The sequence below is a fragment of the Thunnus maccoyii genome, chromosome 3 (genome assembly GCF_910596095.1).
Source record: "Thunnus maccoyii chromosome 3, fThuMac1.1, whole genome shotgun sequence".
In the NCBI taxonomy this organism is placed as follows: domain Eukaryota; kingdom Metazoa; phylum Chordata; class Actinopteri; order Scombriformes; family Scombridae; genus Thunnus; species Thunnus maccoyii.
Window position 1 is genome coordinate 22,325,560 of NC_056535.1, and position 18,662 is coordinate 22,344,221.

Below are 18,662 nucleotides of genomic sequence, written 5' to 3' on the forward strand. Positions count from 1 at the left end.
TTCATTTTCAATTGTTAGTTTATCAAAGGAAGTTAAAGTACAGTTGAAGCTAGGAGGAGAGGGTTCAGTGACAACAAATTAAATGTTGTTTCTTATGTTTTTGATTTTGTCAGAGAAAAAAAGATCAAAACGATTCACATTTGTCAGTTGATGGTTCAATAACAGCAGGGGGTGGACTTGATGTGTGACTCACAACGTTGAAGAGGAGTCTGGGGTTAGATCTATGTTTATTAATGAAGTAATTATCATACTCTTCTCTGGCCATTTTCACTGCTTGATTAAAGGTCTTCATTAGATCCCTCAGAGTCTGCAAGTCTACAGGCTGTCTAGAACTCCTCCATTTTCATTCAGAATAACAGCTGTAGAGATCTGATGTCATTAGTTAGCCAGGGCTGAGGTGTGGTATTGGGTTTTCTAGCTCTTAAGGGAGCCACAGTGTCCAGAATATTAGTACATGTTTAAGTGAAAATAGTAGTGGCATCATTAATACTCACTGAAGAGTCAAAACCTATGTCAGAGGAGGTAAAAGTGTCACAGAATTTAGCGACTGAAGTGGAATTAATGCAGGAATAGGACAGGTCTGTATTATTATTGACTGTGTTATGGACATACATATTAAAAAGAAGGCACTTATGATCAGATACCACACTTTCTTGGCATACAACGTCACTAATCATGATGCCATAATACAAAACCAGGTCAAGAGTATGTCCCTTATTGTGCGTAGGCCCTGTTAGAACACAAGAAAAGTTAAAAATCCATGGCTAAAATATGGTCAGGACAGCACACATGGATGTTAAAGTCACCTAAAATCGGGATATTTTTGTATTTTGGTATGATGATGGAGAGCAGTTCATTAATTTCATTTATAAAACCAGATGATTTTGGTGGTTTGTATACTATTATACACAAAGTTTCCGAGGAACCTTTTAAAAGAAAGATGCTGAAGTCAATCATTGAGCATTTAAAGCAGTTTTTATAAAACACTGCCACCGCACCTCCCCTCCCTGAGGCTCTAGACTTGTTTAAATAAGATTAGATGATGGATCAACCAGTGGCACAGTGTCATCTATTGCCAATCAAGACTCAGTAACCATAAAAGTCAAAATTATAGGAAGTAATAAAATCATTGCAAATAAATGTTTTGTTCCCTAATGACCGTACATTAAGGAGGCTGAAGCTAATGGGCAAAGGAGGAGAGCGAGGTGCTAAATTGGGCTGGCACTGAATATGATTTAGAACTTTATGATTGGCAGATCTGTAGGAGGGAGGGTTGTAGGGCCTGTGATTTATAATAACTGGTATATTGGCTGTTAGTCAATTATCAGATAATGACAAGCCCCGTCGAGATAATGACATATTACAGATGATTGCATACTCAAACAGAAAAATAGCTGCAATGTCAAGTCAAGACCTTTCCCACCTATAGATTACATGTATGAAATCTTGAACTGTGCAACACATCAAAATCTGTGTCACCTCAGTTGTGCGTCTCAGGTGTCACTTCAAGTCAGGCGTTTATTGTGAGCAAGGGTTAAGAGAGCTTTCACCGTGTGGCAGATTGGACTGGGGTGGTGTCGATGAAAGTGGACCAGAGGGAGGTGATGGAGAGATCGATTTTCATCTGTGATGCTGCAGTTGGGAGCTGTAAAATCCTAGGTGGAACAAAATGACAAAAGATATAAATCAGAAATCTTTGCAAAAGTAAAGAAAGAGAATGACTGAAACAGAATAGCATAGAATCAAACTTACTGAAACACGACCATAAAGATGGCTAGCTTTATATTGTGTTGTATTAAGTACGTGTCAACAAAGAATAACACTTGCTGACCTAAGAAATGGTTGTTCCTTTTGTATTAAATACTGTACTGATGATAAGCACTATTTAAAGAAATAGTTAAACATTTAGGGAAATACTCATATTTGCTTTCTTGCTGAGAGTTAGATGAGAAAACCGATAACACTACAGTGAAAGTTGGAGCCAGCAGCTGATTAGCTTAGCTTAGCATAAAGACTGGAAATGGGGGGAAACAGCTAGCCTTGCTCTGTCCAAAGGTAAAAAAAATCCACCTGTAATTACTCAAGTTTTTATTTATTTAACTTCAACTCGCTTTTTAATTTCATTTTTTTGGTTCTGATTATGGGGGCTATGTGAGTTATTTCTGTTCTATATTGAGTCTAAAAGTAAAAGATTATTTCATTAATTAAAAAATGAAAAAACAACAATTATTAAACACTACCGAATGATACAATCTTGACTATTGATATATTTAGCACACATTATTTTTGTTTTCAGCCTCTTTTTTTTCTCCTCTCAGGGTCCCCCAGGTCCTTCAGGTCCTCAGGGTTTGGCTGGCACACGCGGTATTGTGGGTCTACCTGGACAGCGTGGTGAGAGAGGTTTCCCCGGTCTGCCTGGACCTTCTGTAAGTATCTCAATCATCACCTAATCAAATGATATAATTCACACATTAGGGCTGCAACTAATTATTATTTTCACCATCGATTAATCTGTTGGTTTATCTATTTTTAATTAATTATTTAGTCCATGAAATGTCAGAAAATAAAGAAAAATGCCCACCCTAGTTTCACAGAGTCAAAGGTGTCTTTAAATTGCAGTCCAAAACCAAAATATGTTGAATTTCTAATTTCATTACACTAAGGGGAACAGCCAATGCTCACTTTTGAAAAGCTTGAGCAAGAAAATCATTGGCATTTTTGCTTCATAGGTAATTAGTCGAAATTGTTGTCTATTAATCTTCTTTCAATCAATGCATCATATCAGCACTTGTATAAATGCACTGAAATAAATCTCAGATTGGTAGTATGACTCTTAGTGCAACGTTATATGGTATATCTCTTTGCGAAAGGGAGGATTAGTAAAGCATGGAGTTCAGTTTCCTGCTACACCTTTCCAACATGAGATGTTTCTCTTTCACAGCTTCCAGTAAAATAATGTTTGTAAACCTTAAATAACAAAACAGGCTGTTAATAAAATAAGTATTCATGAATCTGCCTTCATTGCATAATACCTAATGTTTTGTCACTCAGTGCACACAAAAGTACAAGAGAATATTGGCAGCTTCTGGACTGTCATTCTGCCGTGTCCTAATCGGATCACAATCAAATCAGGATCTCACATGAGCCAAGGCTTTTCTCCATTTGATTCCATGTGATGTACAGTACGACATGTGACAGGAAGGCTCCCCTGCTTTCATCTCACACTATTTGATCTGTGACATGAGCCAGGTCCCCTACATACAACATCTCATTGGGCATGTCCTTACCATTTAATTATTCATCAATATGCATGAAAGGGATGCCAAGAAAGCAGCAGCGATGCCAAACTCAGCAAGGAATGTTTCAAGCAGAGAATATGCGTCACGAAAGTCTCAACAGCAGATACAGTTTTCTGTGACATCCTGTAGTTTTCCTCAAGTGTGGTCTCTATGAGGGCAGCACATGAGTTTTAACAGCTTTACTGAAACCAGTATTTCTTGATTGAAGCTGCTCTTTGTCAATATTTTGTTATACTGTATAGTCTAAATTTGACCTATTTTCATTCAAATACAGAAAACATTTAATTATATTTTCAGCCTGGCCATCTGATAGTTTTCAGGTCACACATTGTATGTTTCAAGTCGGTAACGTCCTTTACTAGGACATCAACATGAACCCCTCTTACTATACACCTGGCTGGATGAACACACCATTCACAGTGCTGCAATTGTTTCTTTGCTTCTAATGTTCAAACTTCTTATTTGCATTTCATATTATATGCATTGTATTAGAGCAGAAACGATTAATCAATTAGTTGATCGTCAGAAAATGAATAGCCAACTATTTTGATAATCAAGGAATTGTTTTGAGTCATTTTTTGAGAGAAAATTTCAAAAAATGTTCTCTAAACTAAATATCTTTAGGTTGCAGACTGTTTGTCGGGACAAAAAGAGACAATTGAAGACATCAGACATTTTGATGACCGAACAACTAATTGATTAATTGAGAAAATAATCTACAGATTGATCGATAATGAAAAGAATCCTTAGTTGCAGCCTATGTGTTGATCCGACTGGGATCAAAATGTTGTACATTTAAATAAATGTTGTGGTTTGGAGTCAGTGCGCAGGTGATGCTTTTTCACTGATGTAAAAAACTTCTGTAGAAACTTCTTTAAAATTATTGACCAAAACCAGCTTCTAAATAAATTTAAGGACATTAATAGGCCAAGCATTCAGAAAAACATGCTGCATTTTATAGCCACAATGCCTAGTTTAATAGCTGTTAACAAGGTCAAAGCATCTTTGCTGATTGATCCAGTACCTTAGAGTATGTGACTGGTTTAATTCAGCTCCAGAGCGTTTGTTTTCAGACTTGAATTTTGCAGCTGAGTTTTCAAAATTTATGTTTTTAAAATTAATTTTATGGTTGTCATCATGGGAAAAACCTCTGAAATAGATGTCGACCATCAGATTTTCATGCTGTCACTACAGTTATGTTAGCAGGTCTTAAAGGCAGGATTAAGCAGGTTTCACTGCTGATTTAACAGAATGCCACCAAAGAAGCTTGTTGAATAAATGATAATCAGATAATGTCCTCATTTCCATCTGAAGACTTACCTGCATACAAATTTAGAGGCTATTATCAGGCAATAGTGTGGATTGATAGTGATCTAAGCCCATCTGTGTTCACTGGAATGTCTCCAAAAACAACGATTCACTGGGACATTAGAGTGAATATATCATTACATAAGTGTCACATGATGAATTGTATGTCTAGGTAATTCATGGTGTCACTTGTGTAGTAATGAGTCCTCTCCTCTCAGGGTGAGCCAGGAAAACAAGGAGCTTCTGGTGGCCCCGGAGACCGTGGACCCCCTGGACCTGTTGGACCACCTGGACTTACTGGACCAGCAGGAGAGCCTGGCAGAGAGGTCAGAAAATGGCCAACACACGGCATGTTTTTGTATACGTCTGCCAGCTTATATTTAGTCCAGTGGCTCTTAACTCTTTATATTCAATTACTGAAATTGCAGAATTTTGGTCTGGAGGCCAAGTCCGTTAAATTTCACTGCTATTTTCGTCATGTATCTATTTGCTTTGTGTTTACACATAATTATTAATGAGTTTTGTTGGGTTCATTATAAAGCTGGTCAGTATTCAATTGGACATCCTGCTTGGTGGAGGTGTATGCTATTGACATCTAATCCATATAAACATCTAACATTAAATCTTTCTGTCTGACAGGGCAACCCCGGATCTGATGGACCTCCTGGTAGAGATGGTTCTCCTGGAGTCAAGGTGAGAAATACAGAATCCTTTAAAATAGAATAAAAGAGATACACAACAGTAGGTGAATGTGTCTGTTGTGTTGTGTCTGTTGTGCTCAGGTGACCTATTTCAGTCCTCAGTGCTGAAGGATGCGGCTGTAATTACAAATTGCTTTACCTGTTTATTCAAGGCTCCTTTATCAAGTATGCTATTGTTCAGGTTAAGGATTATGTTTTATGATTATTCTTCATGATGTTTTACAAGCGACTTTGTTAGACATGATGTGAAAATGCCTGTAGAATGAGGGTTTGATGATCCATTGTTTACTATAACTGTTAGACAATGTACTTTCTGCTTGACTCACCTTTTTGCTTTCTGCTCAGTGTTTAATTGCATTTTAGTTAAATATCTGCTGCCATATACGTTTTCTCATAGCAGATATTTAGATTTTACATAATATGGTTCCATTTTATTTTAACATTGCAGTCAATGATCCTGTGTTTGTAGCTTCTCTGTCGTGACCGTTTGTGCTCTTTGTGCTGCAGGGTGACCGTGGTAACACTGGTCCAGCTGGTGCTCCTGGTGCTCCAGGTGCTCCTGGTGCTTCTGGCCCAGTTGGTCCCACAGGCAAACAGGGAGACCGAGGAGAGTCTGTGAGTAGCAACTCTAACACAAGTGAAACTTTATTAAAAAAACAGGATATTGTTTTCTTAATTCAACTGGGTGTTTCAAGAAATAATGCAGCTAAGTAAGTAGTGATATTTGTTAGGTACTGTTAAGTAAAGAGATTTATAAAAGGCGGATGTTTCACCTGCTGGAAATTAGCATCCTGTCTGATAGCTGAGAGGATGTCTCAAGTGTTTCATCAACCCTGAGTGACAGACCTGTGGTTAAAGTGAAAAAGATAAACTCTGTGCCTACTTTTCTCATTTACATGCTATGTATTCAGTGCATTTCAGTAGTTTCATCAAAGTACTATATAACTCTTAGATTATCTGCTCCTAAAATGCACCTTTGTGTGTAACTGTGTGAAATCTTACTCTAGAAGACATATTTGATCTTATGGGTTGCCAGAGTGCTTTTGGAAAAATGCACTCACGTCCTAAGTAGAACTAATGCTCTAGATACAGGTGAATGTGGCTACAGGTGTGTTGTTGGCACAAGTGATGGGGATGAACCTTACCTACCTACCTACCTACCTTACTTACCTATTTTTTTTTTCCAGGGTGCACAAGGGCCTGCTGGACCTCCAGGACCTGCTGGAGCCAGAGGAATGCCTGTATGTACAGAATCTTTCTGACCATGAACACATACAATTTAAAATTATTGATGCTAGGCCATTTATTTATGCTGACTTGACCGTCATTCTGTCTTTTATAAGACAAAAGTGTGAAGTTCTGAATTACATTGTGGCTACTGTTGCAACATAAAAACAAAGATAAGTTAAATTATTGTAAGTTTTATCTAATTAGAATGTTGTCTACTTGTTCTCAGGGACCCCAAGGACCCAGAGGTGACAAGGGTGAGGCTGGAGAGGGTGGTGAGAGAGGACAAAAGGGACACAGAGGCTTCACTGGTCTGCAGGGTCTGCCCGGACCTCCGGTAAGCATCCAAGCTGAATGTGAATCTATCCGCATCCAGACCTTTGTACACTGGTCTGGTTATGGTTTAAAATAATCCTTGTTCTGGTTACAGCATATTCCTTTATTTATTCTTTTCATAACTGATAGTATTTTATTTATTGCTTCAACTAGTTTAAGGTATGTTTAAATGTAGTCATCTGTTTCAGGGTCAAGCTGGAGACCAGGGCGCTACTGGACCTGCTGGACCTTCTGGACAAAGAGTGAGTTCAAACATTACCAAAATACTCATTTGTCATTAAAAAAAAAAAAAAACTGGAATATCATCAATTCAAAAATGAATAAAATTAGTTTCTTCCCATGCAGTGTCTTTAGAGCTTAACATCAAAAACCTCCCTCCATCTGTGTATTTAGGGACCACCTGGACCTGTTGGCCCTGCTGGAAAGGACGGTGCAAATGGTCTGCCAGGACCTATCGGACCCCCTGGACCTCGTGGTCGCGGTGGAGACACCGGACCTGCTGTGAGTACCTACTAGAACCTTCTCTGCCTGTGACATTGATCTTCTTCTGAAAAATATAACAAGATAAAAATACCTTTTAGCTTGCAAATGTGTGCCTTCACGTAATTCAAATCATTTTTTTGAGTTACATTTAATTACAAACCTACACTGTGCACAAAAAGACATGTATTACATGGATGTGGCCATTTATTTTATGTAATTCAAAATGCCTTTAAAATTTGAAAAGGTCCATGTTGAGAGTCTGACTGTGCAAAATTCACAGCACGTAATAATATCATGAGTTCCAGGTCTACGTCATGCTGTTGCTGATATGGATTGAATGCAGTAATATCAGCTCAAATCTTGTAATCCCATATGATGTGACCTACTGTAATACACCACAAAGTCACTGTATATTCAGTGTAATGTTTCCTTTTTGTCTCTGAACTGATAAGAAACTGTGTATTCTGCATTCCCCTTAATCTACTGCAAATCATAGTCATAGTTAAAAATTAATTGAGAAATAATTCTTTGTTAAATAATCAAAATATACAAATGGAGATATAAAAAAACATAAATAAGGACTGATAACATGTGTGAAAAGAAAAATGTGGGATAATTCATGTAAAATTGAATTGAATATTTCAAGATGAATTTAACCTAACAGGAGTCTTTTCTGGCTTTTATACCTACACTGTCATCTTAATAAACAAATGAATATAATCAAATAATGAAAAAAATGCTTATTTTAAACATCTGGTTAATATTTAGATAATAGTTATAGATTTAAGAGCCATTTAAAATGTACATACAAAAATTCTATATAACAACTAATGTCAAACATATTAGAAACTCTCTCGCAGTTCAGCCATCAAAGACATTTCTGCATTTTTCTTGTCACATGGTGCCATATTCGTACAGGCTCACAAGACAAGCTGTAATCTTTAGTCAGTTTACATTCAACATCTCAGATCTCAAGAATTGCAACAATATCATGGTTGCTTTATACTTACATGTATACACTATAATGTAAAACTTTGACAACAGTGCTGAGGTGATCATTTAGAGTTCATGAAATTGGTTAAGTGATATTTAAATGGACACAAAAAAAACATGAAGGAAAGAAAAGGTTAGATTAAAAAGCAACCAGAAAAGATGCAGCAAGAGCTCTTGTTGGCATCACCTGAGCTTGTTTGCGAAGTGTGCATTGTTGAAATAAGAGTGAAGTCTTAGACAAGAAAGATGAAATGAGACGAGAGAACAGATTGCAGAACAGATGGCCGCATTTTCTGCCCCATTATGGGAGATGAGGAGAGTATTGTCTAGTCTGACTGGAGAGGGGAGAATAATCCAACATTTGTGAGCAAGAGATGACACTATATGAGGAGTGATGACAAGACAAATGGTGTGCAGTGCTAAATATAACCCTTCTTTCTCCCCATTCTTCTTTGCCTCTCAGGGTCCTCCTGGAAACCCCGGACCCCCCGGTCCTCCTGGTCCCCCCGGCCCTGGCATCGACATGTCTGCCTTTGCTGGCCTGGGTCAGACTGAGAAGTCCCCTGATCCTCTCAGGTACATGAGGGCCGACCAGGCCTCTGGAAACCTCCGCCAGCATGATGTTGAGGTAGACGCCACACTGAAATCCCTCAACAACCAGATTGAGAACATCCGCAGCCCCGAGGGATCCAGGAAGAACCCCGCTCGCACCTGCAGAGACCTGAAGCTCTGCCATCCTGACTGGAAGAGCGGTGAGTGACACCAATGGGAATTGGTCAAATAGGGGTGAGATGATGAAGAAGACGGAAGCTATGTGACATTTCATCTTGGCAGCTCAAGTTTGGTAAAGTTAAGATTTGGATTAGGTGTGTCTGACTCTGACTTGCACAGTGTGTCATAAGATTACCAGTCCATGCAGCTTTTTTTTTGCAAAAAGGGTGTATAATGTGAGGAAAAGTCTCGTCCTGGAAGCTGATTTTTTTTGTCCTTTCCCTCCCTTTCTCTGCCTGTAGGAGAGTACTGGATTGATCCCAATCAGGGCTGCACAGTTGATGCAATCAAGGTCTTCTGTAACATGGAGACAGGGGAGTCCTGCGTCCACTCCAAGCCCTCCAACATCCCTCGCAAGAACTGGTGGTCCAGCAAGAGCAAGGAGCACAAACACATCTGGTTCGGAGAGACAATGAATGGAGGATTCCACGTAAGTCCTACTTTCATTCTTCTGTGCAGTCACACGAGCTGATATATTCCCTGTAATGTAATCATAGTTTGACTCTTGTTTGTTTTGTCTTCCCAAAAAATTCCCCAAATAATGTTAATTTTGATTATTTGGGTCTCACCCATGTGCAACCCTGCACATGATAGGTGGGTGAAGATAATGGTTGGTTGGATGGATGGATTTTAACTACTGGTATTTTTTTAAAAATGTGAAACTCAGTTCCAAAAACATCTATAAAACAAAAATGTGGGTGAAAATCTCATTTTAAAAAATACCTTTTCAAAACTTTCAACACAGTGTAGCTATTTTTTTATGTTATTTGTGGGGACTATACTGTACAATCAGCAGGCTGGTTTTCACCCCCAATCCCCCCCTCACAATTTTCTTTTTACTTTCTAATACAAGAAGCAAAAAATGTGGACATTATTTTCAGTTATACTACAACTTTTGGATGCACATGAGCATAAAATCTGGGTAAAAATCAGTTTAAAGAGTTCTGGTCCTTTTAAAGCCCTTGTTTGGGGGACTTCAAAATTTCTGACTTTGGTGACTCCCAGTATCGACACTGTGTATGTCACTAATCCCGCCCACCAGGATTGTTCATTGATATCTGCAAAATTATTTTAACAATTAAATAATCACATACAAATTCTACATGTAGGAAAATCTCAGCATTTTTTCTACAAATTGGTTAAAACCAAAAGCAATTAGCCTTACTCATGAGGCATTTACAACAGTTCACAACATTGGTTCCATAATAGAGTAATAATAATAACTGTTTTTCTCACTTACTCCTTTCCTTTGGCCTCATGCAGTTCAGCTACGGTGATGAAAGCCTGGCGCCCAACACTGCTGCCATCCAGATGACTTTCCTGAGACTGCTGTCCACTGAGGCGTCTCAAAACCTCACCTACCACTGTAAGAATAGCGTGGCCTACATGGACGCCTCAACAGGCAACCTGAAGAAGGCCGTGCTGCTGCAGGGCTCCAACGACGTGGAGATCAGAGCCGAGGGCAACAGCCGCTTCACGTACAGCGTGATGGAGGACGGCTGCACGGTAAGATTGGACAGATTGAACACACACACACACAGAGTACACGCTTTTTCATGTAAATATACATTATATAATAAAACAAACAAAGGGAGGATTTTATTCACAGAACACTAAAGCTCACACAAATTCTCCTCACAAATGTTAAGCGCTCTCTCTCTCTTTCTCTTTGGAGTTCACTCAGACTTACCAAACCAATCTCATACTTTGGAATTTTGTAGAAGTCATACTGTAGGTCATTTAACAGCCATTGTGTGTTTTTTTTCCCCTGCACAGAAACACACGGGACAGTGGGGCAAGACAGTGATTGAATACAGATCACAGAAGACCTCTCGTCTGCCCATCGTGGACATTGCCCCCATGGATATTGGTGGAGCAGACCAGGAGTTCGGAGTTGATGTCGGGCCAGTCTGCTTCTTGTAAAGAACGAGGGATCGAAAGAGAAAGAAGAAGTGGGAAATTTAAAAAAATAAAAACGAAAGAGGAGCACACTTCAGATAAAAGAGGAGAGAAAGAGAGAAAAAGAAAAATCAAGACACTTTTTTAAAATGGGACTTTTTTTCTAAGTAAAAAGTGCTTTTCCAAGTCGAACTCCGTAGGATATCTGCACTGAATGGCACCAGCAACTGTCATCTGTGATTCATCCAGCATCGCGTCCAGTCAACTCGCCCCCCCCTCCCCCTATGGACACCCGGTGATCCCCAAAGCCCCCACTTCACCCTGGGTGAACAGCAGCCCCCTCCAGACCCACCCCATGAACAAGAAGGAGGAAGTACGAGGAGAGTACGGGAACATACCAGGGAACTAGAGAGAGAATAATGTGTTGGTGTTATTTATTTATTGTTTAGGTTTGGGTCCCAGGTGTGGTAGAACTGAGTTTGTTGCTAAGTAATGAAAAGCCCACTTACACATAAAAAAAACCTTATCCACCAACTTTCTCTCTTACTTCCACCTCTTTTCAAACCCCCTCACTCCTGTACCTTATCCACTAAAGCATACGTATCTCTTTGAAACCAAAAATCTTGCTACATAGAAAGTGCAGGTGTTCCTATTTCTACCACCACAGTGTGTATCAAAAAGTTACTGTGTATTATAATAAACTCGATGGTGCTATTGTTGTAAAACAGTCTGTATTTTTTAACAACCAGATACTCATATGTAGTGCCTTGTATATATGTATATATATGTATATGTGTGTATACATATATATACAGTTTCTCAGAGAGTGCATTTCACCCCGGGATTTTGGATTTCAGGGTGATAAATGTCCCTGCCTTTTCCCCACCCTCCTGCTTCAACCCCCACACAGAAACAAACATGCCCGTGATGATTTTTTTACACTTAAGGCATGCCCAATTTGGAACGAATAATGAGTTTAATTTTCTTTTTAATTGTCTCAATATTTGTTTTGACATTTTAAAGCTACCTCACGCTAAAAAAACAATTTTACAAATCAAACTAAGGCCTTCGACCCCTGAATCTTTGTTTACAAACCCCATAATATTTTAGAAAAATACAATCAATATGATCCTAAGTTTGGTCCTGAAAGCCCAGTCTCTGCTGCCCGCCCCCCCCATTTGCACCTTTTACCCCTCCCCTCCCCATCCCTCTCTACTTCCTCTCATCAGTCCCCTCACACAGGGCGTGCCCTCTGCCTTGGCGTACACACACTCACACAAACTGTTGAAGAGATTTAAGGTGTGTTTGACTTTGTTGCTCCAGTTTCTGCAGCCAGCGCAGAGGGTTCATTTGTGTGAGGTTGTGTATATTTTTTATTATTAATAATAGTATTATTATTAATAATAATAGCATTATTATATTATTATTATGATCATGACTTGTTTTTGTTACGTTTTAATTAATGTAAATTGGAAATAAAAGACAAAACCAAGTAACAGGCTGATGTTGCTTTTTATTTATATTCTGTTTTGTTACGTAGTTCGAAATATCTGCGGCAAAAGTTTTTACTCTTCCCCGAGGAAATTCCTTAAAAAAAGTAAAGTCACACCCAAATATTTTGCTGTGCTCTGTTTCCACTGTGTGTTTTTGGGGGGAGAAACAGCTCAGATTTTAAGAAAAGGCAGTGGAGGGGGCCAATTTGATTTTTTTGACGATGATGAAAGAACAAACAGAAACAAGTTGAAGAAGGAGGTGGTGAAAGTCCATATCATGTACTTTTTTTAAATATATGTAAAATAGTTTTTTCAATCGCATGGTAGAGTAGAAATAGGAAACACTGCCAACCATGACCAGCTCATTCTGTGAACTGATAATGTCTTCCTGTACTTCTATTCACCTTCTTGCCTTTTTCAACCTACAGTAGCAATAAAAGGTAGAAGCATTTCTATGAACAAAGTAGAGCAATGTTTCTTTTATTTTTTATATATTTGTCATTGTTGATTTTTTTTTTTGTTTTTCCTGAAATCACTTTTTGATAGTTCATTTATTATTATTTAATGTAATGGTTTCCGATCTATGACTTTATCCTTGTTTGAGTAATTATTGGCATACAAACAGGAGAGAAAACAAATCACCGGGACAGAAATACATCACTAATAAAAAAAATACCTACAGAAAAAAACTAACACAGAGGACATGTTTGGTTCTTGTGTTTTGGGTTGTCAGCACCATTGTACCTTCCCGAGCCAATGAGTGTAGAGAATGATGCATTTGGGAAATTAAACTCTGGCACATCAACATTTGTGACAACATTTAGGAAATATTCTGAGCATGTAAAGTTACACTAACAGTGCGTCACAAGTTCATCCACAGACAGTTTTGTTTTCAAAGTCACAGGACAATATCCAACTTTTTTATTCCAATCTTTTAACCTGTGGTCTACCAACCAGGACCAAGTTTTACATGGAGCAGTTATCGTAACAATATGAACATCGCTCTACTCATAGTTTCACTGATTCTAGCTCTACTTCACAGATTGTCTTCATCCTGAAAAACACAGGTTGAACCAGTCTTTCTCTGTATACCATATCAAAGCATGCACGTCACATATAGCACAGGTACAGTACACAGAAAGTTGACTTATTCTAAGTTTCGCTTCAGATCTTACGTTACCAACCCAATTGTTAGAACAAATGGGGTACAATACATCCATGAACACTTAGAGGGTCATAACTGTACACTTTAATTTATCACTGAGGGGATTCAGGACACAGTGGTTCCCAATCTTTCTGACTTGTGAGGCTACTTGTGGCCCCCCCAAAATCAGCCTATTTTTGCTCATAAAAAGAGTGTTTTTTTTTCTTGTTTGTTTTAATAATCTTTAAAAGGCTACAAACGGCTAAAATTATCCTGTAATTTACAAGAAAAAACATATATTGTTTGAAAAAATGATTATAATTTTGTTTAGCAGAAATCCGTTTTCAGAGTTCGTATCCTGTTAATAATCTTGTGACCTGTGACCCCTCAAACTGAATTTGCAACCCCTTGTGTGGGGGTCTCAACCCCCAGGTTGGTAACCACTGCCCTAGTGTGTTTAGGGCAGTGGTAAATGTAGTTGACTACTAACTGAGTGAGGCCTTTCACAGTTTCTATTTGTTACAGTGAAAAATGACAAACGCTCATACATTAACCACACACTACAGCCTCCCCTCAGAGAATAATGCTCCACAGTAAATACGATTACAATGAACTTGTGAAACTAAAAATAGGTGACGGTTCATCCGGTCAGGTTTCATCGCATTTATGCAGAAGGCTGAGCTGGATATTCAGCACACCTACAGTGCATGCTGCTTGTCAGGAATGATTTTAATCTGAACATGACAGCCATTCAAAATGTACTAAATGAGAAAATGAGAAAAGTGTTATTTTCACAGTGACTTGAAAAAAAAAAATCAATTATGATCCAGCCTGTGTGGAAAATGGGAGATGGAACGATTTGTACACAACAATCAGTGCAGAGACGACTGAAAAAAGCAGAACTCAAGAGATTAATTAACGCTAAACTAACAGAGCTTCTCTCAGGATAAATAGCTACACTAATCTAATTCACAATGTTTATAACGAGCATCTTAATAATCAATCCATTTCTAAATCTGGTTTGAATTTTCTCTGTACCGGTGACAGCTGTACACTAATCTGTCCAGATATTTTAGAGCTGATTGCTGCAGCTTGGAGACAAAATTGTTCACCTCCAGCTCTAATGGCTTCCTGAGAGTAAATTTAGATCAGCAGTTCTCCACTGGCACCAAAACAACTGGCTTAATGGTCATGTACTGGGAAAGGCTTAAACAGCATCCATGCAAAAGCAATGTTATCATAGTAAAAATGTGCTGTAACAACGCACAAAAAGCACCACACACTTCAAACACATTCACACATAAGCAATTATATGAGGACACACATTTGAGATTACACTCTCTCCTTTTTGACCTGATAAAGACACTACACTTGATTAGTGCCTTTCAAGTGTTCATTAAGGGTCAGTTGGTCAAAGACTCTTAATTAGAGCTTAATGAAAGATAAAAGAGCATAGTAAGGGGCATGGTAGGAGGAGAAAATAAAAGCATAGAGGTCTACAAAGGGAGATAGAGGGTTATAAAGTTCAAAGAATGTCTTTCTTTCTCCACAATTCTTACTTCATCCTTTCATATTATTATATATTATATATTATTTTTGTTTCGGTTTCCTTTCTTTTCTCTTGGCACAGATGGGTAAGAATGGGTAAAAAAAATTCACCCCTCGCTTTTCATTAAAATGCAATAGGAAAAGAAATATTAAGAAAAACACAGGGGACTCAGTCGTAACAAATATAAAGAAATATTGCAATCACGAAACACAGCTGTAAAAGGTTAATTTCCTACGTATCACTGTCATCCACAGTCGGCTTACAGTAACTCCTCACAGCATTTTGAAGTTTATCAGTTGCTCTCCATAAAAATGGCATTTGATTATTCCATTTTAATTACAGCCAAAGCAGCCGTTCAGAAACCAGTGCTTAGAGTGTCTGTCTCTGTGGGGGTCTTGCGTGGGCTGGGCAAACTCTTCAGGTACTCCAAATGTCTGCGTGCCTCGGCTTGGTTCTGCCTCACATAGTACACTACATACACAATAACCATGAAGAACCACACAAACATTGTCACCAGCATGGCCACATCAGTTGTTTTCCTCTGCAGGCTGCAGAAATTCACCCCAGAATCCAACAGTTTGACCAGCGATTGACCTGCATGCTCGCCCTGTGACCCCGGGTCCTCCCACCTGCTCCCCTCACCCACCCCTCTCACAGAGCTCTCACAAACGATTCCGTTCACCGTCTCGGGCTCTAGGTTCAGAGTCTCCATCAGCTCCTGCAGGGTGCAGTCACAGTGCCAGGGGTTGTGGTAGAGTCGTGTCTTTGCACGAGTGGAGCCGAATTCTTCTCTGCTGGCCTGCCTCAGCTGGTTATGTGAGAGGTCCAGCAGGCGCAGCTCAGGGCCCAGATGCCGCAGAGCCCCTGAGGATAGTGAGTCAATGCGGTTGTGGGACAGGTACAGGTCCCGCAGGTGGACCAGATCACTGAAGGCACTCTCTGGGATGTTCCGGATGTAGTTGCGCTCCAGGTGGAGGGAGACAGTTTCCGGGGGGATCCCCTCTGGGATCTCCCGCAACCCTGCATCCGAGCACAGCACCGTGGCCGTGTCCCAGGCACAGTGACAGCTGTCCGGGCACTGCGGGGACGCTTGGCCCCACAGAGCCAAGAACAAGAGCGAGATGCACAGCCATGAATGAAGATCCACTCCTTTACCACTCCGTCTTCCTCCACTGACGCTGGTACATCTCTCCTCACACCAGCCTGTGCACATCGCCTCACCATAGCCCCCTGACACACACCAGGTCCCAATCAGACACACGGTCGCACCGGGAGAATCTGACAGATTGAGAAAAAAAGGGTCAGTCTGGAACAGATGACTCTCTCTTTCTCTCTCTCTTTAGAAAGCCTTCAAACAAATGCAATCAAAATGAACGCTGACAGGGGAGATTATTATGTTTAGGAGGAGGAGGAGGAGGAGGAGAAAAAAGGTCAGTGGGTAAAGAGGTAGACAATGAAATGAGCTTAAGCTGGTTTATCTGATAAATACGCTCCTGCACAGAGAGACTGTGATACTAAAGCACCAAAACATGTTTCAATGCAAGAAAAACATCACTTGTAATTCACATTGCACACTAATTTAAATCTGGTGGCGCTGCTTTTTAATAACTTGACTTAGGCAACAGTACATTTTATTGCAGTGATCCCTCATGAATCACAGTCTAACTAGCAGTAATGATCATTTAATAAGGTTGAAAACCCCTTTTGTATTTCTGCATTAAAAGGACATAAATCATTAAACATGATCATCTGAACTCCCCCGCCTGTCTCTTCTCCTGCTGTGTCCTGCCTGCGGCTAAAATTCAAGACCACAAGAAAAGCATTGCATTACGCCCATCAATACATGTTCATCTCATTTATCCCTCTATTTATTTTCCCATGATACCATAGCTCCTTAATCATATTCAATGGGTAGAAAGGAGGGGGGCGTGCATTGTAGGGATGGAGGTTAGAAAGAGGAGGGATCGATAGCCCAAGTATTGCCTGCTGCACTATTAACAGCAAGAACATCAATCCTGCGTATGTCCTACAGTCAATAAGTGACAGAGCTGGAAAAAATAACCCAGCAGTAGTCTGGGGTAAGCATGTGCTCACTACTCATGCAGTTAGGAGGCAAAAGTAAAAAAAAAATCTGGCTAGACTTTGCATCACATGGGCAAAACCTCTGGAGAATACACTACATGTGTTATGTGTGTTAAGCTATTTTAGAGCTGCTGCAAGTCTCAGCTCCCTGCCTGCCCGCCTGTCTGTCTGACTTTTTTTTTTTTATCTATGTGGGTCTGTAAATGGTGTCATTTTAGGCTGTTCAGACAATACAATCAGTTGTCAGAACATTTTTGTTTTGCTGAGACAAGTCTGGCCATATGACGTTCTTGTTCCAAGGAAAAAATCACAATATACCCCTTTAATTTGATTACAAGACAGTTATCTTAAATGTCAAGCACTTTATGCTTTCTTCCCCGTCTTCATAACAGAATCAAAACTGTCATATGTCTCCATTCTCCTGCATAGACATCACACACTGAAGGCTCCAACCTCAGACTAACAGTGACCTGGATTTGGATTTTGATAGCCTAAAGGTGACTGACTGACTGACAGCTCTGTAATGTCCATCAAGTGGCCCAGTATGTCTTGTGAGGAAAGGTGAGGATTTTGTGCACCATTCATTAACCATCTGTTATTAACATACTGAACGTAGATGCATGCAAATCCCCAATTTACAAAAATAATCATCTGCTGCATGAATAACAATGGGAATGAGAAAAGGTTGAGAGTGAGACAGACGGGGATGAAGACAGCAGACACAGCTGGCGCTGGAGCCACAGCTGATGATTTCAATTTACAATTTCTTATTCATATTCCTCATTATTTTCTTAAAGTAAAAGGACACATAACCTTGATAGAAAAGAACACAGTGATCCCTGCCCTGATTCTGAGTCTGAGCTCATGTTCTTATAGGATTAACCTGCACTGAAGTCATAATTCATTTAGGCTATAAATCACATTAATCTGGGTGAAACAGGTCAATTTGACTATCTGAAGGTAAGGAAACTCAGAAAACAGATTTTATGGCTTATTGCAAGCCAAAAAAGTGGCTGTTCTATGTATCATATTTGCAACTTTTGAATCATAAAGGTGAAGTTTAGTGTTTGCTATTTTTTATTCGCCCCGTGAAGCTACCATCAAAAAGTTAATACAAATTAAAAAGGAAATCCTAGACTATAACAATGTAGTCACTAATTATTACACCAAATGCATTATAATTAGAATATTATAATGGTTTTACATACAGACATAAATGGATAAAAAGTATTTGATTAAATAACTTACGTGTAAATGGTTTCTTGAGAAGTTTTGGATACAGAAGATGGAAAAAGATGTTTTTTTAGACTCCGTTTGCAGTTTCTCCTTCAAATTTTTCCAACAGCAGACTGGACATCATCTTCCTCAATGTTTTTT

The 18,662-nt window shown here is 39.3% G+C and overlaps 2 protein-coding genes across 2 annotated transcripts in view; one reads left to right on the forward strand and one right to left on the reverse strand.

The window, feature by feature from the left end:
- col2a1b (collagen, type II, alpha 1b) overlaps positions 1–12,449 on the forward strand; it is a 53,922-nt gene extending 41,473 nt beyond the window's left edge. The window contains exons 43-54 of the mRNA XM_042407091.1: positions 2,319–2,426; positions 4,826–4,933; positions 5,247–5,300; positions 5,816–5,923; positions 6,496–6,549; positions 6,765–6,872; positions 7,060–7,113; positions 7,265–7,372; positions 8,811–9,099; positions 9,361–9,548; positions 10,382–10,624; positions 10,895–12,449. Of these exons, the coding sequence (XP_042263025.1) occupies positions 2,319–2,426; positions 4,826–4,933; positions 5,247–5,300; positions 5,816–5,923; positions 6,496–6,549; positions 6,765–6,872; positions 7,060–7,113; positions 7,265–7,372; positions 8,811–9,099; positions 9,361–9,548; positions 10,382–10,624; positions 10,895–11,041 (1,569 nt within the window). The 3' untranslated portion in view covers positions 11,042–12,449. The remainder of the gene's footprint in view (positions 1–2,318; positions 2,427–4,825; positions 4,934–5,246; positions 5,301–5,815; positions 5,924–6,495; positions 6,550–6,764; positions 6,873–7,059; positions 7,114–7,264; positions 7,373–8,810; positions 9,100–9,360; positions 9,549–10,381; positions 10,625–10,894) is intronic.
- Positions 12,450–13,944: 1,495 nt separating this feature from the next.
- Positions 13,945–18,584, reverse strand: LOC121894522 (leucine-rich repeat-containing protein 3-like). Its single transcript, XM_042407167.1, has 2 exons — positions 18,534–18,584; positions 13,945–16,481 (listed from the first exon to the last, which is right to left on the reverse strand). Exon 2 carries the CDS (start codon positions 16,414–16,416, stop codon positions 15,559–15,561), a length of 858 nt encoding a protein of 285 aa, XP_042263101.1. The 5' UTR covers positions 16,417–16,481; positions 18,534–18,584; the 3' UTR covers positions 13,945–15,558.
- Positions 18,585–18,662: the final 78 nt, after the last annotated feature.

What these genes read in the sequence shown, in the direction of transcription:
- LOC121894522 (XM_042407167.1), bottom strand. Translation starts at nt 16,416, where the DNA reads ATGTGCACAGGCTGGTGTGAGGAGAGATGTACCAGCGTCAGTGGAGGA.